General features: G+C 41.4%; 1 protein-coding gene across 11 annotated transcripts in view; it reads left to right on the forward strand.

The window, feature by feature from the left end:
* The window catches only part of fat3b (FAT atypical cadherin 3b), a 91,727-nt gene that overhangs the window by 34,290 nt on the left and 42,155 nt on the right, over positions 1-15,282 (forward strand). For all 11 annotated transcript variants that reach the window (XR_013279709.1, XR_013279708.1, XM_077504513.1 and 8 more), the window contains exons 10-23: positions 833-904; positions 2,624-2,760; positions 4,156-4,431; positions 6,163-6,373; positions 6,456-6,670; positions 6,743-6,901; positions 7,603-7,724; positions 7,794-7,976; positions 8,694-8,808; positions 8,882-9,145; positions 9,236-9,586; positions 9,757-9,930; positions 11,080-11,610; positions 14,634-14,998. Coding sequence is in view for 9 of the 11 variants with exons in the window: in XM_077504513.1 (XP_077360639.1) it covers positions 833-904; positions 2,624-2,760; positions 4,156-4,431; positions 6,163-6,373; positions 6,456-6,670; positions 6,743-6,901; positions 7,603-7,724; positions 7,794-7,976; positions 8,694-8,808; positions 8,882-9,145; positions 9,236-9,586; positions 9,757-9,930; positions 11,080-11,610; positions 14,634-14,998 (3,175 nt within the window). In the remaining 2 variants the exon portion in view is untranslated. The remainder of the gene's footprint in view (positions 1-832; positions 905-2,623; positions 2,761-4,155; positions 4,432-6,162; positions 6,374-6,455; positions 6,671-6,742; positions 6,902-7,602; positions 7,725-7,793; positions 7,977-8,693; positions 8,809-8,881; positions 9,146-9,235; positions 9,587-9,756; positions 9,931-11,079; positions 11,611-14,633; positions 14,999-15,282) is intronic.

Consider the following 15,282-nt stretch of genomic DNA (forward strand, 5'->3'; position numbering starts at 1 on the left):
CCATTCCGAAGAGCTGACGACGGAAAATACCCTGACCATTTGGTAAAAGCATCATCGGGTGCCAGCCTGTCAGCATCGATAATGCTTTCTATTTTTACATACGCAAGCGCTGTGTTCAATTTTATTTATTTATTTGTTCTATCTGTGCAGTGACTACATGTAATTGATTTTGATGACCTTTCACTGCGCTGGTTGTTCCCTGCTGCTGCCGCTGTTGTTGTTGTTGAAAATAATCAACAGCACGCCGACGCATTAATTAAAAATGAGTTGATTAATGCGACACTGGCGCAGAGGAAACGTCACTGTAATCGTTGCTTGCGTCTTTCACGCTTCAGTGGTCACAATCTCGTTATTCAAACTTATCAGACTCAACTAGTGTGTGATGACATTATTGTAGATCTTACAAAGTTGCTTTCAGTGCACTACGTCGACGGAAGTATTTGGACATTTTGTGCAATTTGATGCGGCTAAATTTGACAACTGTTTTTGGGAAGAAATTGTTTTTGGTTGTGATTGTACAAATCAAGGTTCATAAAGATTAGAGTAGTAGAGTAATCAATGAATACATCTTAACTAACAAATTGTATTAGTATTACAAAACTCTTGATAATATAAATGCTTGATTATAAATTAAACAATGGACCATGTGTGACCCGCGGGCTGTAATCTGCCCACCCTTGCCTCAGTTGCTTCTGACCTTGTAAATGTTCGAAAAGTCCCTCAAATATCTTTTAGAAACTCCCCATTTTCTCCACATTTCGCTTCCCTTGGGCGTCCCAATACTTTTGACCATTCATTTCCCTTTTTAATTGATGTTGTTCTCCACGTGCAGGAGGACGCGTGGCCAGAGAAATGTTCTACATTCCGCAGAACGCTTGTGGGAGGAACTGCTCTCTTGACACAGGTAATGTGAAAAGCAAATTAGGCACGTTAAAAAAAACAAAAAAAAAACTGAACAAAACAAAATGGTAAATTCAGCACAGCAGCTTGTTTAGCCAACGGCAGTATGGATTGATCTCATTTGGAAGAAGCATCCACAAAACTCCGACAGCGTGTGGATGCATTAGGGCTGCGAATGGCACGGCGTATGATGCAATCTCAATACGTTCTGTTCTGAATGAAAACATAAAGGAAACTATATCTAAATGTGATTTTTTTTTTGTCTTTACAATGAATAGAAAAATAGCAAAGATTGACTCAAATTCAAACATTTAAAGTATTGAACTGAAATATTTTTGAAGATTAGAATTATGTTCTATGCAGCCCCACTAGTGTAAATACGGTATTCTGGTTAATATTACATTAGTGGAATATGAGTGAAGCAGCAAAATCCAGACATTTTGATCAATATTAGAAGGCGGCCATTTTGCGTAACAACCAATCACAGCTCAGCGTTAGACAGGTGAGCTGTGATTGGTTGTTGCCTGAGCAACATTGATGTCATCTTCAATCGACAGCAAGTGGCAAAATGGCTGCCCCGTAAAGTGGAGAAAAAAAATGGCTAGATTTTGGTGCTTAACTCATATTCTGCAAATGTAATACTAATCAGAATGTTATGTTTAGACGAGTGAGGTCACATATTATTGTCAAGAAATGTTTAAAGGGATACTTCACTTATTTAGCCTATTATAGCAATAAAAAGTTCATATTTTGTCTATAATTAATTTGATACTTTCATTATTTTTCATATACAATTAGTACCTTTAAAAACACATTTTGCAACTTTCTGTCGACTGAAAATGACATCGCAAGGGCTCAGGTAACCAATCACAGCTCAACTGTTTTCTAGGTTAGGTCATGAGGCATTCACAAGCTGAGCTGTGACTGGTTACCTGAGCCCTTGTGATATCATTTTCAGTCGATATCAAGTTTCAAAATGTGTTTTTAAAGGTACTAATTGTACATGAAAAATAATGAAAATATCAAATTTATTATAGGCAAAATAATGTTTGACTGCCAAAAATGGCTAAATAAGTAAAGTATCCCTTTTTTGTTGACTTCCACTTTAAATCACTGAACTAATGTTGTGCATGCGCCATTTCTGACAATGGCTTCTTCACATCTGTGTTGCATGGTGCCATCCCAACTAAGATTTGAAGCCTTCTAGACTTATTATCTCTTTTTTGGTAAGAGGGACGGCTAACCCATGAATGTAATATTGACCATCTTCTCCTGTGGGGGGGAAACAGCAACAACAGGACCACCCCCCCCCCCCCCCCCAACCCCTTCCAACAAGGCAAAATAAGCCAATCCCTGCAGTGTGAATCAGTATTCATGTGCTTGTGCGTGAAGCCGGAGCCCTCAGATATGTGCAGGGATGAGCGCGAGGATGGCGTTGAATAGCGAAGGCGTATCAATTCTCTCTCTCTCTCTGTGTGACTCTAATCAAACATTAAGCCTATAAACTGTACACAGGCCCGGGCCGCGAGGTGGCCGGTGTTAGGCGAGCGATAAGGCAGATGTTGGCGAGGACGCTAACGGCTCCCGGGCTGTGGCGGCGCGTTGTCGCGTTTCACTTCACTTTACTGCGCTCAGCCGCCGGGCCCAGATGGCCACAATAATTGCACGGTCAGGTCGAGACACGAATGCTAACATGCTCGCATGTGTGTGTGTGTGCGCGCAGGTAGCTTCGATATGCAGTTTGACCTCCAAGTGGGCGTGGGCACCCTGGTGGTGGCCAGGCCGCTGGACGCCGAAGTGCAGGTTGTCTATAACATGACTGTGCAAGTGACGGACGGCACCGGTGTTGCCACCACACAGGTATACACACGCACACTTGTATTTATATCATCGTGGGGACTTCTCATTGACATAATGCCTTCCCCTAACCTCAACCATCCAAATGATTGCCTACCTCCATTCCTTACCCTAATCTCAACCATAACCTATTTCAAACCTAAACTCTAAAACCAAGTTTTGACCCTCAAAAAGAGGTCTGAACTTGTGGGGACCACCAGAATGTCCCCACAATTTCAAGTCGGTCCCCACAATGGTAGTTAAACCTGGGAAAACACGAGTGTACAATGTACAATGTAGCAAAGACAAAGGCACGCACACGCACCCCCCCACACACACACACGCATTACAATAGGGGTGGATTAAAAAAAAAAAATCGAATAATCGATATCGAATCGATTTTTCTTTTCGAGCGTGATATAGATTCATAGAACCATGAATTGATTACTTTTATATATCTTTTTTTCCCCATAAATTTACAAGAAAATATAATTTTAAAGCCCAACTTTTTTTTTGTATCTTTTTGTTTTCTTGAAATTTACTTTAAAAGTATTTTCTTACATTTATGAAAGACCTGACTTATTGCACTTTGACAATTCAAAAATATTTTCAATTTAGAATTATGGAAACGTTTTCATCTCATCCAGAGTGAAGTCAATGTTTGTGTAACACTTAAGTGATTATAGCATGTTATTTTCATTAAAAACTAAATCAAGAGTTACTGTCTTTGCAAAAATGTAATTTCTTTATTTATTTTTTTATTTTTTATTTTATTAATTTGTTTTTTTTATCCTTGATATTTAAGAATTGATGTTCCATTATTAAAGGGATACTTGACTCATTGAACAATTTTCAGCAGTGAAAAGTTAATATTTTGTTCAGAATTAATTTGATTACTTCATTATTTTTCATGTACAATTAGTACCTTTAAAAAGTAATTTTTCTGCTTGCTGTCGACTGATGATGACATCACAGGTGCTGTGGACGGAGGTAACGGCCAATCACAGCTCACCTAGTTTCTGGGTTTGGTCAGTAAACTGAGCCGTGATTGGCCGTTACCTCCTTCCACAGCACAGGTGATGTCATCATCAGTCGATAGCAAGCAGAAAAATTACTTTTTAAAGGTACTAATTGTACATGTAAAATTCTGAAGTTACCACATTAATTATAGACAAAATGTTAACTTTTTACTGCTGAAAATGGCTCAATGAGTCAAGTTTCCCTTTAAGGACCAATGATCATGATTTAAATGGCCGTGGCAGTCTTGTTGTGTGTTTTCGGGGATGGCTTCCTGAGACTTTTTTGTGGGTCTACATGTGATTGACATTTCCACCAAATCTTGCTAAGGCAAACTGGCTCTGGGGGCTGAATTTTCAAAAAACTTACTAATTTTGGACTATGTCATCCTGTTCATGTCAGGTGTTCATCCGGGTGCAGGACAGCAATGACAACCCTCCGGCATTCTCGCAGCCGGCGTACGACGTCAGCGTTTCCGAAGACGTGGCGGTGGACACGGAGCTGCTGCGCCTGCGTGCGTCGGACATGGACGAGCGCAGCCGTCTCAGCTTCTCCATCTACAGCAGCGTGGACCCGGCTAGCATGCGCCTGTTTCGGGTCAACCCGAGCACGGGGGCGGTCTACACGGCCGACCGGCTGGATTACGAGGCCCGGACGCAGCACATCCTCACCGTCATGGTGAGCGCTTAGCAGTGATTGGATCTTGTTTATTATTAGGGATGTCAGGCGATTTAAATTTTTAATCATAAATCACATGACTTCAGTAGTTTTTTGTTTTTCATTTATTTGAGTAACAGGTTAAAAGAAACAAAACTATTACAAGAAAAGTTATTCAACAGTGGTTCTCAAAAGGAGCAGGTAGAAGTTCAGAGAATTTATAATAATCCTAATCCTTATTTTCCACTATTTGGTTTTCATATTCTTCTCAAACTGAGGACAGAAACAAAACAAAACATCAAAATATACTCCCTCAGTTTAGAGTTACAATAATCACTATGGCAATTTACAGAAAACCAATCACAATTTATGTCATAATGATATAAAATCAATAATGCACTTATTTACAAGTAGCACAAGAAAAACACGCATCAAATATACAATATAAGAATACAAAAAAAGGAAAATTGGCACAAACAGAACTCGTTTATGGTCATATAGTTTGAAGACAAGTCAAAGACAAATTGTTTAAATAGTATCCACGTTTGTAATCGTAGGATATTAGAAAAACTGAAGACAATTGAGAATAAGACAAATAGTCTCAAAAGACTAATTTATGAATACAGTATACAAAAATTTATACTTATATTGAATTCTTATGTATATTCCCGCATAAAGTAATTTTGTATACACCTTTTTTAATTGCCTCAAATTTGTACAAGTTTTAGATTCGTTTCAGATTCGAGGTCATTCCATTCCCATTAACTCACGATTAATCGCAACTTTTATATCTGTTTTAAATGTACAATAAAATAAACAACAAAATATTATACGTTTTTATACTATTGCTAACAAATAAGTGGCAAAAAATGTTCAACTAATAGAAATATGGCTGCATATTTTAGTCATTGATACAGTAATTTCATAATAATTCATAAAACGGTTAAAATTTAAAAGAAAAAAAACAAGTGAGATATTGATGCCACTTTTCTGCCACTAGATGGCATAATTTTATTTGTAAGACATTGCTGACAGCTCAGTGCGTTTTGCTTTTCATATTTAGAGCTTAATCTATAACATGAAGTAACTTGTGAAATTCTGCACATTTTTAAAAGTGTTAATTACAACTTGACCCCAGTCTCCACAAATATATGCATTTGAATTTACTACTGCTAAATTTTGACGTGGACGTGTCAGCTGTGTTGCGACTTGAATTCCCCCAATACAGGCTTTCCAAGTAATGGGCGCTCATTAATGGCTTGTTAAAAAAAATTAGTGACGTTAAAGGAACTTTAAATTAACTCCAAATTAACGCACTTATTTTGACAGCCCGGCGGCACGGTAGTCGAGTGGTTAGCACGTCCGCTTCCCAGTTCTGAGGTCTCCGGTTCGAGTCCAGGCTCGGACCTTCCTGGGTGGAGTTTGCATGTTCTCCCCGTGCCCGCGTGGGTCTTCTCCGGGTACTCCGGTCTCCTCCCACATTCCAAAGACATGCATGGCAGGTTAATTGGGCACTCCGAATTGTCCCTAGGTGTGCGTGTGAGTGTGGATGGTTGTTCGTCTCTGTGTGCCCTGCGATTGGTTGGCAACCGGTCCAGGGTGTCCCCCGCCTACTGCCCAGAGCCAGCTGAGATAGGCGCCAGCAGCCCCCGCGACCCTTGTGAGGAATAAGCGGTCAAGAAAATGGATGGATGGATGGATGGATTTTGACAGCCCTAATTGTATACATTGGGGTCCACTCTCGTTTTTCAGGTGAAGGACCAGGAGTTTCCATTCAATCGGGACCTGGCTCGGATCCTGGTGGCGGTGGAGGACGCCAATGACAACGTCCCGTACTTCACCAGCACAGTTTACGATGCCGTCACCTACGAATCTTCCCCCGTCGGCACATCGGTCCTGCAGGTCACAGCGCTGGACAAGGACAACGGGATTAACGGACAACTCCTTTACACCATACAAGCAGGTTGGGCTGATTTTTTTTTCGACAAACAAGTTTGTCTCATCTCATTTCATTTCATGCAAATTGTCTTGTGTCCATTCCTCAGGCAACACAGGCGGCGTATTCAGCATTGAAAACGACACAGGCCTCATCTTTATCGCCAAGGACCTGGACATCACTTCTGTGGGATTTTACGCGCTCACAGTACACGTTACGGACGCCGGTTTTCCACCGCTAACAGCCACCGCTTCCGCCCGTGTATCCTTGACACTCTCCGACTTATCCAGACCCAAATTCTCCCAGAAGGAGTACCAAGCCGAGGTAAAGCATGGGAAGATCATTGAGAACCGGAAAATGATAACCTATTGATTTTTTTTTTTTTTTTTTTTGCAGATCATGGAAAACAGTACGGCCGGAACCCATGTGACCAGCGTTAGCGCTCTGAGCCGCTCGGCACTCATTTATGACATCAGCAGGGGCAATGAGGAACAGTGCTTCTTCATTAATCACCACACGGGTGTCATCAGCACACGCAAACGCTTCGACTTTGAGGTCAGTTCACACTTGGTGGAGTCGTTTCATGTTGTGCATGCTCTTATGTGGGTTAACTCACTCAAAATACTTTTGGTTGAAATGAACTTTTCTGCGTAACATTCATCCATTTTACAAATAACTTTTACATTAAAATTATTTTATTTATGAATAATTAAATTTAGCCCCTGAAGCAATTTTTCTTGAGAAGCCCACAGTTTGGTAGGCATGTTCACCACCGGAAAATTGTCGATTTTTGAGGGTGTGATATGAACTGGGTAATGGTGAGTTTATTACCAATCCGGAGTTTTAATTAAGCCTGAACCATCCATCCATCCATCCATCCATCCATCCATCCATCCATCCATCCATCCATCCATTTTCTTGACCGCTTATTCCTCACAAGGGTCGCGGGGGGTGCTGGCGCCTATCTCAGCTGGCTCTGGGCAGTAGGCGGGGGACACCCTGGACTGGTTGCTAAGCCTGAACCGCGAGGGACAATTCTGATTCTTTGAAAATAGAATATTTATTGGTCCTTTTGAACAATTTTTATTATTTTTTTTTTTTTGAGGGGAAAATCAACTTCCACATATGACTTTTGTTTTGTGTCATATTTGATACATGAACAAGAAACATCATCAATTAAAAGAGACATTTACGAAAGCAGGACTATAGGACTTTTCTGGTCTGAATACACCCTAAGTTATTTTATGCTTCATCAGAAAACGACATCCTACTTCCTAATGGTCCGTGCCTCCAGCATGGCGGGCACAGAGGCCAGCGCCGCAGTTCTGGTTCAGGTGGGCGACGTCAATGACAACTCGCCCATCTTCCAGCAATTAAGGTATCAAAACTCTTCTGGGCCCGACGTAGACCATAAATCCTGACCCCGCTGTCGGACCTCCTGTGGCAGGTACACGGGGGCCATCAGCGAGGCGGCCCCGATCAACAGCGTGGTCCTCGGGGATGATGGCAGCCCACTAGTTATCCGGGCGACGGACGCCGACCGCAATCACAACGCCCTGCTGGTGTTCCAGATCATAGATGAGACAGCTCGCATGTTCTTCAGTGTGGATCCTGGGACTGGATCTATCCGGTAAGTTTTTTAAAATTCAGGTCCCAAACTGAAGCAACGCCCTTTGCTCCCGGCTTTTTTTTTTTTTTTTTTATTGGATTTTGACTGATTTTGCAAGGCCCACATAATATTGCGTTCTATTGCTATGAAAACATGGAACTTTCCAAAAGAAAGATTAGAGTCTCCACTTTCATCAGGGAAAATTTTTTTTATATTTGTATCTGTTTTCGTTTTGCAGCAATTAACATTAGAATAGGGCTACGTTTCATCGATATTCACATTCCTGGTGAAAACACTGTCAAAAAGAGCTTGTGGCAACATGGCCTGGCTGATCTCTTACACTCTGCTGCCACCTGCTGGCTGTTTTTTGTAATAACTACCATTGCTTTATGCCACCCCTTCAGGTTAGAAGCTGCATCAAAGCCTTCTCTATGTGATAACATAAAACATAGCACGTATATATACGTTTTTGGGAGTGAAGGAAAAAGTATTAAAACAACGTATTTATACGTTTTGGGATTTTAATGACTTAACTTAAGTACATAAATTCTGGTCTGGCCGACCAAAAGTCTCAACAAATTATGTCTGAAAAGACATTAGTCGTATATATTTTTGTCTGAAACAATGATTGCTAGCATATTTGAATCTCATCGTATATACTTGACAGAAAAAAATGTCATCAGACAGGAAAGTCAGCTGTCAGATTTTCACCGTTATCTTGTATTGATTGTATTGAAGGACGATTGCCAGTGTGGATTATGAGACCTTCCCCGAGTTTGTCTTCAGGGTTCACGTCCGAGACAGTGGGCAGCCGCCAAAAAGCGCAGACAGTCCTGCTGAGGTGTTCATCAAGGTTAGTGACCCTTTGTTATACTTGTTCGTCTTCTCCTCACAAGCCACTTAACTCACCTTGGTGTGTGTGGCAGGTGATCAACATCAACGACTCGCCGCCGAGATTTTCCCAAGACATGTACGAGAGCATCATCCTGCTGCCGACCTACCCCGGGGTGGAGGTCCTCCGCGTGGAAGCCTACGATCCAGACGCAACCTTGGACCCTGACAAGACAGCCCAGCTCGTCTACTCGCCGGTGGATCGCAACCTGGAGCACTTTGCAGTGGAACGCCACAGCGGCGTGGTGACAGTCATCAATCAGAACCTCAGCAAGGATCGTTATCGATTCAACGTGAAGGTCAGCCAATCGACAACCTCGTTAGCCACACGCTAATGGCTATAAAATGGCCGTGAACGCACTCTGTTTGTCTATGTTTCCGTGCTGCAGGTTTGGGACGGTCGTTTCTCCAGCGTGGCGTTGGTCACGGTGCTCGTCCGCCAAGCCATTAACAGCGGCCTGTCCTTCGCCGCCCCGTTTTACGCCGCCACCATCCGAGAGAACACCCGCAACGCGAGCGTCCTGACCGTGGTCAACGCCGTCGGGCAGCGCCTCAACGAGCCGCTGAGATTCACATTGCTCAACCCTGGCGGGCTCTTCTCCGTGAGGCCCACCTGCGGGGCCTTGTTCACCGTCGGCGTCCCATTTGACCGCGAAGAACGGGACAGCTACGAGCTGGTGGTGGAGGTCCGGAGGGAGGAGGAAGTACTGAAGGTGGCCAGAGTCACGGTCAGAGTGCAGGTGAGGATCAAATCTTAGCCTTTCGCACAAAAAAAAAAAAAAAAAAAAAAAAAAAAAAAAAAAAAAAAAGAAAAGTCTCAAAAAGACAAACCTGTCAGCCATTTTGATTTGAAGCGGCCATTTTAGGGTCAAGAGTTGTTAATGCGATGCATTTCTTTTTCTCCTTCCAGGTTGAGGACGACAACGATAACGCCCCCGAGTTCGTGAACCTCCCATACTACGCCACGGTGCGGGTGGAAGCAGAGCCCGGTTCGTCCATTTTCACTGTGACGGCCACCGACCTGGACTTGGGAGTGAACGCTCAGGTGACCTATCGCCTCAAGGAACCGCACAGGAACTTTCAGGTAGGAGTCAAACCTGAGTTTTTTTCGGGATGTAACTATATCCAAACAACTCAACTCAACTCAACTCAAGTATATTTATATAGCGCTTTCAAACAGCCTGAACTGTCACAAAGCGCTTTACTGAACACAAAAAAATGTCACATTTCACTCTTGTTTCAACATTCTCAATGTTCAAACCTTCATAAATTGTATAAAATATATTACGGTAAAAAAAAAAATCATGAAAAATTTCACTTAAAAAAAACGCGAAACAGTGAGGCCGCAAAAAGTGAACAGCGAGGGAACATTGTACGATAATTTTCACGATATTGTGGGGAGGTTGGTGATATAAAAAAACAAAAAAGCTCACGATAATGTGTAAAAACTCACAATATTGTAAAATAAAGAATAAAATAACATTTTTAAAAAAGCTCATATTAGGGAAAATAAGCACAATGATGTGTTTTTGTATATACAGGAGTGACGGAGAAATAGGCTTGGCTCAGCGGCTATTGGCTCAGCGGCGCAAAGCATCATGGTCTATGTAGTTCACAATGTTGTATTTGGCTGAAGCGGGCCAAACGTCCGTCATGTCTTTTTTTTTTGACAAGATGTTAAAAAATGTTGGTCTGACTGATTTATAGGAGTGATAACTGCAGCAGTGGCCAAAACATTCCGAATTCAAATTAAAGTGCACTACTAAACTAAGCACTAGAGGGTGCAAGAACAACCACGCCTTTTTAACGGATGTGTTGCTTTTACTGTAATATTGTGATGTGACGACGATGATATTGTGGCACTGTTAATGTTTCAATATCACAATGTTGCCGTTATTGTTACATCCCTATTAAAGATGCAGTAATCAATCAAGCCCCTAAAAAATACCACAATGGAAAACTATCACAACAGTTTGTTAGCTCGGTTTTTTTTCGGGCTAGTATGCTCACTAGTTTGATAAGCCTTTGAATAGTGTACTAACTACTGATTATAGTCATTTATGTAACATGGGTTCATTACGTCTATGTACATGCTAGATTCATGTTTTTGATCAGAGGTTTTAAATATTTTTGCTGTAATCTTTCACAATACACGCTTTTGTGATTTTTGCTATTCACGACATGATTTGATTCACTGTACACAACCTTTGCTCTTGAACCTCTGACCCTGCAGGTGAACCTGGTAACGGGCGAGCTGACGCTGAAGCGAGCCTTCGAGGCGGACCTCTCCAACGCCGAATTCAAGGTGGCGGTGGTGGCGTCGGACGGCGGCGCCCCCTGTCTCTCCAGTGAGGTGGAGCTTCCCGTCAGCGTGCTGAACGAAGCCATGCCGCGGTTCGACAAGCCCTTCTACGGCATCACTGTGCCCGAGGACGTGGCCGTGTCCACCTCGCTGCTGAGCGTCAACGCCAGCAGCCCGACGGGGCAACCTGTCATCTTCACCCTGGCCGGCGGCGACCCGTCACTGCAGTTCGACATCGGCTTCGACACGGGCACCGTCAGCGTGCTCTACCCTCTGGACTACGAGACGGCGCCGTACTACCGCCTCACGGCCCGGGCCACCGACACGCTGACAGGCGCCAGGTCAGAGGTGGACGTGGACGTGGTGGTGCTCGACGTCAATGACAACGCGCCCGCCTTTCGGAAACCGGCGTACTCTGCTGTACTGCCCGAGAACGCCATGATTGGAACCAGTGTCCTACAGGTGTCCACAATGTCTATTTTCAACATTTTATTCATTCAATTCATTTATTTCATATGACTTTTATTTTGAAAAAAATATAACTAAAAAAAGCATATATTACTGTATTTTTTTTTTAAATTACTTTTTTTAAAATTATTAATATTCTAAATAATTTATCTTGTATCTTTTTTTTTTTTCTTTTTTTTTTTTAATCTAAAATGAAAATACCAGTACTAAATTTCGATCATATTGCAAATGCTTTCCCTCAAAATATGATTTTTATTTTCAGAAACAGGAGTTAATTCTTATGGAAGCGAAAAGCTGCCAATGTGGAGTAAACATTTTTGGCTGGCGAGTATGTTTGAACATACTCGCAAATACGTTCGAACATACTCGCAAATACGTTCGAACATTTAGGAACATACTCGCAAATACTTTTGAACATACTCGCAAATATGTTCGAACATACTCGCAAATATGTTCAAATGTACATGTAGGCTACATGCTACAAAGTTAGCATACCTTCCCATAGTGCCACGGGGTATTATTTGCGCATGCGCAAGTGAAAACAAAACCCCGTTTTTTAGGCATTTGGGCCACATTACCAATTCATTAGAAAATTAAGTAGAGAAAAAACTGTTTATTTAACTTTTCCGATTTATTATGTCTGCCGTGCATGATTTAGGTTTGTCATTTTTTTCACTCGCGCATGCGCAAATAATACCCCGTGGCATTATGGGAAGGTATGCTACCTTTGTAGCATGTACAGTAGCCTACATTCTAGTAATATGGCTTTTTATTTATTTATTTATTTATTTATTTATTCTTTTAATTACTTGGAAAAATATTTCCTTTTTAACTTCAAAGGCTATGACCCAATGTTGTAAATTTGGACTATTTTCTCAAGCGAAAATCTATGATTTTTGTTATCTCCCCTAAAATACTAGTTATAGCACATAGCCTATTAATTTGGAGCTTGAAATATAAATCACCACGTTTTTCCCCGAATTGGATCTGTACAAATTTCCCCTGAAAAATTCCCCGAGAAAGCATCTGACCTTTTCTGAATAATAGAGCGGCGTTGTGGAAACATTTGCACAAGGCGACACGTAATTAAACTGTCTGGGCTCACAGAGACGATGTAATTATATTGGATCACATCATAAATCATCAGCAATAAAGCTCATTATTACTGTTGTTGTTACAGAGAGCATTTGCTCAATCGGGCATTTGTTCTGCCACTAAAAATCTGCTTCATCTTTCTAGATCTACCTGGGCTCTTATCCCAATGCCAAAGCAAGAACTGTATTGATTTTTCGGGAGCTCAAGAGCAGAGTTATTGCAGCTATATAATTTATGCCAGTTGAGTAGTTGGTGCTGATAAATCTCGTCAGGGCAGGACCTTCATCACACGGGCAACGTTTGGTCAAAATCTGACCTTGTGGAGTTTAGAGTTTGGAGTTTTAGCATCAGCCGTCAGTCGACTGTATGTGGTTCAAATTTGAAAGCATTTCAAGTAAATCTGTAGAAGGTGTTTGTCGTCGAACGTCCCGAGGAAATGGACCAAATGAGCGAAAAATGGTTGCTTCAAATCAAAGTAGCTCACTTTCTTTGTCTTTTTAGACATAGTTTCTAGAGACTTTTTTGTGAGTCTACACTAGGGATGTAACGATATCTAAACGTCACAATACGATATCACGATATGAAGCTTATGATACGATAATTATCACGATATTGTGGGGAGGTTGGTGACATTTAAAAAAGGACACAATATTGTACAAAACAAATCGAGCTCACACTAAATAAAAAGAGCACAATATTGTGCTTTTGTACATCAGTGTTATTATTATTATGTTTTATTATTATTATTATTATGTTATTATGTTATGGTGTTAATGCACGCACACATTGAGTTCCTCCACATATTGACTTGCTTCACAGGCATATTACATTCCCCTTCATCTGACAATTAGTGTAGATTTTAAACATAGGAAGGCCAAAACATTCCTAATAAAAATTAAATTGCACTGAAAAACTAGCCACCAGAGGGTGCTAGAACTGCACAAATGGAAATCAACCTGACTTTTTTTTAACAGATGTGCTCCATTTAAATATCGTGAATATAACGACGACGATATTGCAGCAGTTTTAATATCGCGATATCACGAGATTGCGCTTATCGTTACGTCCCTAGTCTACACATGGTAGACATGTCTGCTAAATTTCATGTGGTTTAGTGGACCTGGTTTTAGGGCTGAATTAAAAAAAAAATATTATGGTGAGTCATCAAACTTTGCTGGCATTTAAATCCAAGATGGCCGACTTATTGCGTCTTTTCAAACTTGGCTCGTTGAGGCTTTTTTATGAGTTTAATCTAGGGATAGATCGGCGCCATTATAGGGCATTTTGACCAAAATTGGTATTAGCCTTTTTTTCAAAATATGACAGGCCGATAAACAGGAAACTATTTATTTAAATTTACAATTAACTTTGTCAGGGATGCTGCTGACCCTGGGAACTTTCTGAACCTTTTGTTTTTGTTCAACATTAATATGAACGCTTAAGATTTCAGTTTTTTTTGTTTTTTTTGTTTTTTGTTGTTGTTAAATTTAGGATAAAACAGAGCTATGGTATTCACTTCTTTAAGTGTCCATTTAACTTTTTAAGATGTACTGATAAGCTTGGGAGATCCTTGAACATTTTCTTTAGAAATTTAAAATTAAGTGTAATATTTTATATATATATATATATATATATATATATATATATATATAAAATCTACATTTTGAAAAGTCTGACAAATTGTTCAATAAGCATTAATGCGACTTAACACATTACAACAATGTCAAGATTGGCATTTCTACTTTAAACAATTTTGACACCAATATTTTTCCCCCCTTTTTACTGAAAATTAATATCTGCTTCAAATGTTTATCGGCATCCTTGACTACTAATAATTGGCATTGGTATCGGCCCTGAAAAAAACCATACCGATCTATCTCTTTACTGATTTAAAAAAAAATGTCACCTGTTGTTGATTGCAGGTGTTTGCCCAGGATCAAGACTCGGAGCAGAACTCCAGGGTGAGCTACGAGATCGTGCCGGACGTCCACAACAGCAGCGACTACTTCCACGTGGAGCGCGACAGCGGCCTGCTTCTGACGGCGCGGCTGCTGGACTACGAGCGCACGCGGCGCTTCAACTTTGTGGTGCGGGCAACGGACGGCGGCGAGCCGGCACTCAGCAGCGACGTCAGCGTCACGGTGGGCGTGGCCGACACCAACGACAACCCGCCCGACTTCAGCCAGACGCTGTACGAGGCCTTCGTCAGCCAGCTGGCGCCGCGAGGGCATTTCGTCACCTGTGTTCAGGCATCGGACGCCGACATGGGCGACGCCCACAGGCTCAGGTAAGTTTGGAGATCGCGTGGATATAAAAAGTCTACACACCCCTGTTCAAATGCCAGACTTTTGTGATATACAAACATGAGGCTTTTTTTAACCTATACAACTAAAATGCATTTTATTTTCTTTGAATCTTTTTGAAATACACAACTGTGCTGATGTGGTTGCAAAAGTGTGCACACCCTCTTAACTTTTGGCTGTGTCAACATTGCCTAATCACGGTCAAACTATACTAATATGGGAGCTGTTCTAGTAGGCTTTTCCTGACTTTTAATCCGGTAAGCATATT

This window comes from Festucalex cinctus, chromosome 18 (assembly GCF_051991245.1).
Source record: "Festucalex cinctus isolate MCC-2025b chromosome 18, RoL_Fcin_1.0, whole genome shotgun sequence".
In the NCBI taxonomy this organism is placed as follows: Eukaryota; Metazoa; Chordata; class Actinopteri; order Syngnathiformes; family Syngnathidae; genus Festucalex; species Festucalex cinctus.